At 34.0% G+C, this 10,654-nt stretch overlaps 1 protein-coding gene across 1 annotated transcript; it reads right to left on the bottom strand.

Moving 5' to 3' along the window:
- Window positions 1-1,078: 1,078 nt before the first annotated feature.
- On the bottom strand, window positions 1,079-4,035 carry LOC120267115 (organelle RRM domain-containing protein 2, mitochondrial-like). The gene is made up of 4 exons (XM_039274818.1): window positions 3,841-4,035; window positions 2,864-2,932; window positions 2,637-2,743; window positions 1,079-1,409 (listed from the first exon to the last, which is right to left on the bottom strand). The coding sequence occupies exons 1-4, from the start codon at window positions 3,989-3,991 to the stop codon at window positions 1,302-1,304; spliced, it is 435 nt and encodes a 144-aa protein (XP_039130752.1). The 5' UTR covers window positions 3,992-4,035; the 3' UTR covers window positions 1,079-1,301.
- Between the last annotated feature and the right edge of the window lie 6,619 nt (window positions 4,036-10,654).

Here is a 10,654-nt window from a genome sequence, read left to right on the forward strand (position 1 = left end):
CAAAAGCAAGTGCTTTTATACATGGATATTTATCAATCTACTCATCCTCATCATACCTTGCATTTCAATTCTAAGTATTGAACTTTGCTTAACTGAAGAAATCTTGGAGTTGATGGTGATGGTGGTACCGTACCGGACATGCATGTATGTAGCTTTGAGGATCTCTAAACCTGCAGAATATCACAACAAACCAACATATAAAATCCAGAGCATTAAATGCATGCATGAATTAAATTAAACTATGAAAAGAAGCTTCTTTCTTTCCTTTTTTTTTTTATAATAAGTTTTCATAAACATTTTTTTACATCTTTCCAAGGTGTAGTGATGAGAAAGGACAAGTGCATGCATGATAACTATGTAAATGAATACATGAGGTCATGTGAGACGATAAGAAGCACTTTGAAGGGTTTTGGATGGACTCATCTTGTCCTTTGCTAGTACCAATACAGCACCACCAACATGGACTCCACCATCCATCTTCTTTTTCCAGAATAAAATTACTATGTATTAAGAATAAAGATAATGAAAATTTGAATTCCTAGAAACAGGGTAACCAAATCTTATGGCACAAGGGAGTACCATGAGACAACCTTGCTTGAAGGTTGATTCTCCATTGATATAGTAATAAAGAACTAATAATCAAAGTATCAATGCTTCAGTGTTAGACTTACATAAATATAAATTTAGTTATGGATTGAAAGAGAGTTATGGGTCTTGCATTGTGTTTCTAACCATGCCTCCGTATGAATGGAAGGGAAAGCAGAGTAAGAGGTTTGGGGTTTAGTGAAGCATTAATTCTGTCGTAGTGTCTAAGGCTGTGGTCACTCCTTGGTTTCACCAATTGAAAACTTCGTTAATTAATGTCAGTGGATTCATTAACTCTTTAATTAACATATAATGATGGTTGTTGGAACGTGTTGAAATGTTTATGCTGATTAAGTGATACCACCAACCCACCCATGATAATTGCTTATGATAGTAACTTGATTTGAAGCTTATAACAATTCATCTAATTTCGCTGCACAACATGATTAACATCATTCACTAATCATGTCAATTAACAGCACAACAACATAGATGATAATTTGTTAACAGTCATGTCCGCTTTGTCCTCATAAATCACTATAATTGTTTATAGTTTTGACTTTGTAAAGTTATGTTTGGAATAAAACATGGATATGCACACTATAAGAAAAGTACAAGTCTCAAAAGCATATTGAGCAAAAACTTCTCCAGCTTCCTTCAATCAATGAATTTACATAGAGCTTTAAATCTAATTAGTAAGTAGGTGTTTGATTGTTCTAAGTCTGATGGCCTGATGGTCCCTCTGATGGTGGCGGTGGTGGTGGTGGTGGTGTTGTAGGTCTTGATCGAGCATATTCCGCAAAAATAACCCAGCCATCCAAAAACTGCAAGTAAATGACCAACATTAATTACTAGAATTTTTTTTTTAGAAAAGTGGATAAACCACTACTTTATTGAAAAAGAAGAGCGGCAAACCAAAAGTACAACCAATAGGGAAAACAAAACAAAGAGTTCTCTTTAGCAGTGAAGAACTCAGAAAAAAAATAATTACTAGAATTAGATCAGACAGAAGGACAAGAAATTTAAAATCGTTGAAGGGAGTGGATAAATAAGGAACAAACAACTAGATGATGGAGAAGGGAGTGAATAAAAGACTTCATGAGCTTCATGTTTTCTACATGGGCGTTTGGCAAGGTCTCTAATGGTCCGTGTTAAATGTAATGTGTTATTGCACGTGACTAGCATTAACATTCCTTCAGATATTATCTCTTACATTTTCAATTCCCTTTTAATTCCCTACTTCCTGAAAAACTTCCTTGTTGGTCCTGGTTAGTATACTCATCCTCTCACTTGAGCTAATTTTTCTGGTTTTTCTTACCTTTCTTCTTCTTCCCCATAGAAAAACATCAGCGAGCATGTTAGAAGCTCACCAGGGCACGCAAGGGCTCCTGCACAAGCGATCTCACCAGCTTGCCGTGCGAGTTCACTCACACTGGGCACATGCTCCAGTGTGAACCTCACCGGAAAGGGAAGGGGCGGGAAAAGCAAGTATGTAATCTTTGCTAGGGAATATAGGCTACTTCCTTGTGTAATAGATTTTAGAACATCACTATATAATATTATAATGATATATACCATAATAATATGTATAAAATTTTAGTTTATTATTTTTTGAGCCATTCGGCCAAAGCTCCAGCTATACAGAACCAGCCTCGAGCTGTTTCCAAGCACCTTCACAGCTCTTCTTATATGATTAGATCAATCTGGACTGGTATATGGGCAGCATGTGATGGGTACTTTTATACAGTCCCTGGACACCTTTAGCTAATTTCATCAGAGCAGAAATCAGCAGAACAGGGCCACAGGAAATGTAAAGCTAGATTGATGATGATAACAGATTAATTAACTAAAGTTGATAAGAACTGTGAGTTGTGGGTTGTCTCATCAACAAAAAAAGTGGATAAAAAAAAATATGAGCTAAAGCAAAATGTTGCGCCAGGTAAAGTAGTTATGAAATGCTAACGTGCAATTTAGCATTCAGAGTTAGAAGACATAGTTTAGCAATTTTATTAAATTCTAGAGTAATCATTCACTAGATCAAAACTACTCACCTTGCCATCCATGCCCTCTATTCCTTTTGCTGCATCTTCTAGTGTAGCATAGCGAACAAAGCCAAATCCCTTTGAGTAACCTGAAACTCTATCAGTCACAACCTTCGCTGCGAAACACAAAAAAATACGATTAGTATATCATGTAGGTGCCTTGGCAAGGAGACAATCCACACACATTCAATAAGCAATCATGGAAGATCTGATGAGGAGGTGTCAGAGAGTGAGACCTGAAATAACTTCACCAAATTTTGCAAAGGCTTCTCTAAGACCCTCAGAAGTAGTGCGCTTGCTCAGCCCTGCAACCTCACTTGTTAGAAACATAAATATAGGATACATATGCACAACTAATACTGAATTCTGCTTTATTGGAAGATGATAAAGACTATTTTTTGACACCTAATTCAATAAGATACATCCAGGAATACAAAATATCCAACCGAAAGCAGCCATTGTGTTGCTCTGCATGGTGAGAAATTTCTTCTACGTTCTAGAACATTTTGAAGATCACCATGGAGTGATTTATATACAAATCTATACAAATCTATGATAAGTCAGTCAAACCATGCAAACAGATGGATTATGATCTCCCAATAAGCACCGGACTCTCAACAGTACTTTGCATAAACAAGCTGAATTCATCACACCTGAACCAATAAACTAAACACTTGCGAAAACTCGTAAAAACAAGATGGATGGTAAAATCTTTCACTAAAAAGTCATAGTATATGATAAATTTAGCGCACTATAACACTCAGGTATTCCTGTCCAGAAACCAAGTCAAATAATGATAATAATTAAGTCTGATGAAGCACCAAATGGTTACAATGCATTCTAATGGGACTTAAAAGTTCATTAAAAAGGAAGCAGTTCCTCCAGACAAATCAAAAGCTAGAAAGAAAAAAAAAAGGTTCAAAACCCAATTGCTACTTTGCTAAATTTACTACAAAAAAAAAAAATAATAATAATAATAAAAAAATCGATCTAGAATAGAAAATCATCGACTAAATTATGATGCAATGTCTATAAAGCACTAAAAGAGCACCAAGTTTACCAATAGCTTCGCGCCAAAAGATCCAACCTTTCCGTATATGCATCAAATCAAGAGTATCAAAGAAGGCAGAACAACAAAAAAAAAACCCTAATACTTGAACCCAGATCAAAGAAGAAACACACAGATTAAAAAGAGGGAAAATATAGGGCATGCCTGAGACGAAGAGGTTGGTATCGGGCTCAGCATTCGGCGGGGCTTCAGCCGGTGGCGGAGGAGATAAGGCGGAGAACGTCGAGAAGCGGCTGATTCCGGACCTCCCCGCCTTCAAAGCTCTCACCACCGCCACCGCCATCGCCATCGCCATCTCGAAGGTTGAAGAAGTTGGGGCTTTTCAGGAGGAGAAGGGCTTCGGGTTTAAGCCCTTTTGAGTTGCTAGTGGGGAATGGATCTTATCGGATCGGATCCATAACGTATCACCCGATAAGCGTTAAACCCGTTAGAAATTAGAATACCAAATTACCAAGCGACCATTGATTTGATCGCAACATTTTCCAACACCGTGGTTTTTATCCATTAAAAAAAATTTATTTATTTTATTTTTTATTTTATTATTTTGTAAAAACAAAATCACAAAAAAACTAAAAACTTAACCACATCTATAAAAATGGATAAGGACATATAAAACAAAATATTAACAAAATGATAGAAAAACAACAGACAAAGCAACAAAATAGAAAAAAAAACATAACATGATACAAACTTTAATATATGAACTTTAATAAAAACACATTTAAATATTTAAAACAGATAAAAACACTCAAATAAATAAAAAATAATTTTTTATTTCAGAACCAAAATAAACTAACCATATACTTTAAGAACAATTATAAATTTTATTTATATTATAACAATCAGAAGCGGTGAGAGTTCGATTCTCGGCTAAAGGCACATTTTTTAGAGTTATAAATAGTGGTTGTGTACAGGTAATTTCTGCTCCCACATGAACACGGCTCCATCCCCATTTGTTTCACCAAGACTTGTGCACGTCCATGGGTCTTTAATGGGTTTATCCCGCTCCTTCTCCACAAAAAAAACAATCAAAAGATATGCTAAAAAAATTTATGCTGAACTTAAAAATTAAAAAAGATATGCTCAAAAAATTTATGCTGAACTTAAAAATTAAAAAAGATATGCTCAAAAAATTTATGCGGAACTTAAAAATTAATAATAATAAAACATTTATCTATGAACATATGCTTTAGAAGACTCTTATACAAGGTGCCATTATTATTTAAAAGAACAAGATATTTGCTGAGCTGGTTATTTATTTCAAAATTCACTACAATGAGCTATTCAGGGATAAACCGCTGGTTTTGAGGAGCCATGAGATAATGCTGCATGGCTTTTTTATAGGAGAGCAGTGTGCTACTTACTTTTGTTAGGTTGTCATTTTTTTTAATTTAAAAAAAACATATTTCTCTTTAATAAAACAACAAAAATTCACTATAATGAGCTATTTGGAGATAAGCCGCTGGTCTTAAGGAGCCACTAGATAATGTTGTCTGACTTTTATAGGAGAGCAGTGTAGTACTTACTTTTATTAGACTGTGCTTTTTTCCATGGTTTTGGTGGATTATTTTTCCTTTTGTTTTTTATCTATATCTATTTTTTTACCTTTAATTATTTGTTTGCTTTTTTGATAAAATAAATAAATTACGTTAAAAACATACAAATACGGAATTACTTCCTGTAAGCGAAAAAATTTATCTATCTTCATCTCTGTCCTTGTACCAATATTTAGATTTTCAATAAATTATGATTTATTTATTTTTTATCATTAAAAAAAACACTGCAATGGCAAGTGCCATGAAGGATAATTTAATGGAAACCTTGAGTTTTTTTTTCTTTTTTTTTATTTATAGATATCACCATCAAACCTTCAAAGGATCTTATATGTATATATATTAAAAAAATAAATAAATCACATTTTATTAAAAAAATGAAAACATAAAAAAAAATTAAACGACATGATAAATTATATCCAGAATAATAAAAAAAACTACAATGAGTACACTAAGAATGGGAAAATTAAAAATGAGAACCTTAATTCAGAGGAACCCCTAATTCTGAATCTCAATTGTTAGAGTGCTCAGCACCTTCATAATGTGAGGTCCAAAAACCCAACAATCCCCAATCTCGGCATTGGATTCATTTGTCTTAAATAGTTATGCATTAGGGAAGTCTAAGGATGAAACAGATAGTTAAACATTAAAGCGAACAAGAGAGATTGCCGGCCCAAAACAGATTCACGGCCCGTGTTCTTAAATAAGCCCAGCATTCTTTTACATTAGATTCCAAGACATGAGAACAGGAGTAACAAGGGGATCTAGCAAGACACTGTTGCTTAATCAACCAAGAATCCATCTTGTTAGATTTGATGCTTACTTCTCATTGAGTTCAGAGTACTTTGTTATTTAAGATTGAAAAGAAAGGGATATAAATTAAAGTATAAAGATAACTAGATTTATCAAAGAGGCAGGATGAACCAATGCTGGTGCATCAGGGAACCTTGAGATCTTCTGAAATTTATTATAAATGAGATTCCATGTTAAGTACTTGCATTCTTAATGGTTATATTTACAACTATTGTTTCCTTTTGAACGACAACTTTGTTATGTTTATTGATACATGAATCATTGAGAAACTTCTCCTGACTAAAATGTTCACAAATCTACAGTGAATCATGAAATATTTTTCCTATGATCTTAATGTATGTCACTTGATGTCACAGCAATTTAATTTTCAGAAGAAGTAGAGAAGGGACAGAAATGAAATACTTGCTAATAACAAGTTGAGAGTTGGGAGACAGTAATGGAACAAGTAGACAAAGTGTTTCTGATTCCTTGTGATCTTTTCTAATGTACAATCATATCAATAACAACAGTGAGAAATAATTATGTTATGATACAACCACTTGTTTTTTTCTCTTCTAAATATTTAATTGACAATGAATGGAGCCGTTGCAAATCCTCTAAAAAGAAACAAATTATATATTTTCATTTGTTGTCCCTTTTAACTGAAGAACACCTCATGTTTGGGTAACAGAGTCACATGCTTCTGAATTGGATTCTATGGACTAAAAATGGAACAAGCTGCATGGTTGGATGTTAATTATGAAGCACTGTCACCTAATTTTGATTAGTAATCTATTGCTCAACTGTTCATTAGATGGATCCAGTGCTACAGTAACCATATATTGTTTAGACAAATAAATATAATTTTCAATTGATATTCATGAAAATCTTTGTCTGCAGTTCTTTTGGCATTGATCAACAAGTTCAATCAGTGAACTTCAGAAACAGTACATGTTAGAGCACATGAATTATATATATATATGCTTCAGCATTAGAAGGAGACAAACAGTTCAAGCATATTGTTTCCTTGGTGATTTCAATCTATCTTAGCTAATGATTGGTCATCTCTTTAATACCAGAGGAGATTAAATTAATGAATGGCCGTACACATGCTAATAAATTTTATTACCAGCAATGCAGAGTTATTGGATCTTTAACCAAAATTAAAAAAGGTTAATGTTCCCCATTTAAAATTTTAAATGGCATTTCTTCAGACAAGCAAAGTACTTGATCAGCTAAAACAAACAGAGATGTTTTTTTTTCAGAGATGTGCATGAATTTTGGCATCACTTAATACAGTGAATCCTAGACTCCATCCAAATTAAATTCAAATCAATGAAGCTTCCTAGTAAATGGTAACAATCCAAAACACCCTATGAATGAATAAATAAATAGGTTAAAAATCAATCAAGATGGGACCAACAAGCAGTAGAAACAGTCCTTGTCTTCATTAATGCAAGACAGTGAGGCACTGAACAAGCACAGGCCTAAATGAATCAAGAAATCCAATTCTCCAACACTATAAAAGGACACAACTCCTTATTCTCTGAGACACATCATAAAATCATTCTAAAAGTTTTTCCCCTTGTATCATCTCTCTGATCAGTTCTCAATGGCTAAATTGATACTATGTTATCTTTTGGCTATTAATCTCTTCTTCATCACTCTTGGGATGGCTAGGTCAGTACCTGAACTTGTTCAAACTGCAGCATTCCAGCTTCATGTTCCTTCTATTGCAAAGCCTCCTTCTTCAAGTGTAACTCAAGTGGTGGCTCAGAATCAGGCTTTGCTGGAGCTCCACTGAATGAGCAGCACATGAAGCACCGGCCTTCAGTTGCCGGAGGTGAAGTGATACTTTGCGGTCTTGTCATGGCAGCATTTGCTGCCATTGTTTGCTATATTCGAGTCACCAGAAAAAGAGACTCAGATGACAAATCTTGAGCTTCTGAATTATGAATTTGTACCATATGGTTATATAGGATGTAATAATAATCAATTGAGTTTTCAGAAAATTTTCTTGCTCATCTTGTCTCTGATTTCCATTTCATGATTTCACTCCACTTATGAACATGAAACCATTCATTTAAAAGCCAGCTTTAACAAACAACTCATACTTGATACTGAACCATATTTGGTTGGAGGCACAACAGTTGTGACAAACAGTTAAAAGATTAAAAAGCAAAAGCAGCTATACTACTTGCATCCATAATTCATTTGGATGGTTTATTTGTTGTTGATGTTCTTAGTTCTAAGATCAGCCATGGCTTTACTAGAAAGTGAAAGACAATGACCTTGCCTCAAATTCAACTTCACCCAAGTGTCATTCTTCCATTTTGTTAGTTTATTATTGGCATTCTTCTACTCTTATGGTTTCACACAAATTTGCATCACAAAGACTTATGCTAAATAAATTCATACTTTATCCATTTTATTCAAAGTAAATTAGAATAAGGAAAATAAAAGAAATTGAGACAAAAGCAAATTCTTTCTTCATGCATGTGGTTCATCCATTTAAAAAAAAAAAAAAATCTGGCAGTCAGCTTTGATAACTATGTCTATGTCAGATAGATTGGATCCAACCAAAAGCAATGAGCAATGTACAGAGATGAGCAGATGACATGTGGTTTCTCGGACGTGCACGTGTGAGTGTGGGGTCTAATTAGACACTTGTTTTTGTGAAGTAGAAGAGTCCAAGAATTTAAGGACAATGTCCTACAACAAGGACCATATCAGGTGATTGGGGCTGCCTCTCTAGCTGTTGATAGCTCCCTCCCAACCCACGCTTTCATTTCTGATTAACTGGAGTTGAATACTATCTTGTGGAAGAGAAGAACATGTTGTCATGATTCTTGTTGATTGGCTTCTTAATGGAAGAACAGACAAAAAAGAAGTCCCATCTCATGAGGATTCCTCTGTACAAAAGGATTTCTGTCATCATACTGCAGTTCATCTTTAACGTTCTTGATACCATGAAATCTTTTCAGTCAATGAGACCTCACTGGGTTCATTGGACCTTTCTTTTCAATAAAAATGCATTCATTGAGTGGGAGGAATGTCAGAATCTCTGCCAGATTTCTAATCACTAGTCTAATTTATCCCTTGACAACATAAATTATTGGCATAAGATAGCAGTAGTTCAATACATTGCTTCAAGATTTTTTTCTTTTGAAAAATCTGAATAATCTAACATCAAAATCCTCTTATAAATGTTGTATGGGAACTCAAGGTTCTCAAAATGACTGGGAATGCTGTGTAGACATTACATGGTGTGAATCTTGACTTGATAAGATGCTTTTTTTATCTGTCCACCTTCCCAAGAATGCATGAGGGTCCATTGGGGGTGCAGTTACTGCTCTTCTTGAAAGTGGAAATTTCAGTCCCCCTAGTTTTGTAATTGGCTTTGAATTTTACTATTGACTGGAAGTAAGTTCCAGCTACATTAATAAAAGGTTGTTTAACTTCGAGTTTAAAGAAAAAGTAGAAAAACCCTCCAACATTGCAATGGCTTACCCACAGCCACATGTGTGTTTTGTGCAAGAGCTATGGAAACTATCAACTACTTATTTCTGTTCTGTGATTTTGAAGTTCATATTTGGAGTCATTTCAACTAGATCTTCCGAATAACACATTGCCCCATCCATAACAAAGACATGGACATGGACCTCTTGGGGAGATGGCCTTGATCACAGATTCACAGGCTAAAAGAAGATTAATAAGGGGCTCTTGATAAGGTTGATTTTTTAAAATAGTTTGGTTGGAAAGGAATAAACGTATTTTCAATCAAACGTTGTTTACCTTCAATCTCAATTATCATAAAAATTAATTACATATTTCTCCTTTGGTTCTCCATAACTTTGGAATCTCATAGACACAAGTTCAAAAACACGATACATATCCATTATCAAACATAATTTGGATTTTCTCTTTTTATTAATAGACGCCAAAGAATAATTTTGTGCAATGGTCAAGAGTCCAGAACACTTCGGTGAGTGATTTTACCACCACTATCAGCCTCCATTGATTCCACAATTGGTTAAACTTACGTAAATGTTATCACTTATTGCTAGTTTTTTTCACTTTTATCATTGATTTACAATCGTTGTAGGAAGTTCAATCACTCTTTCCTGGTTATTTTGTTTTGTCACTTTTTTTTTTTAATCTCAACCCTTCTTTACATTTTTTTTCTTATTTTTTTTTAATGAATTAATGATTTACCTATTTTTATCCAAAAATAAATCTTGAAAAATAAATTTTATTTACACTATTGGTTGATTCAAGATTATATATATATATATATATATATATATATTGAGAAAATTAGCTCGAGAGCTAATTTTATTGAAATAAAGATAAAGATACAAATAGAATTACAACTAAAAACAAGAAAACAAAGCCAGAACAAGAAAAGCAACAAGGAAATAACTTCAAAAAACAAAGCTAGAATTAATGAAGGATTTCATTATCCAATGAGGTAAATCATGGTCTTGGAAAAATAAGGTAAGGATATGAAGATTGACAGCATGAATGGTTAGCTTGAAGGCTGGAGATGGCCAGGTCTTTGGAATAATATGCATATTAGGACAGCCCATCATGGTGAGGAGTTGATTGATACA

The sequence above is a fragment of the Dioscorea cayenensis genome, chromosome 8, assembly GCF_009730915.1.
Source record: "Dioscorea cayenensis subsp. rotundata cultivar TDr96_F1 chromosome 8, TDr96_F1_v2_PseudoChromosome.rev07_lg8_w22 25.fasta, whole genome shotgun sequence".
In the NCBI taxonomy this organism is placed as follows: domain Eukaryota; kingdom Viridiplantae; phylum Streptophyta; class Magnoliopsida; order Dioscoreales; family Dioscoreaceae; genus Dioscorea; species Dioscorea cayenensis.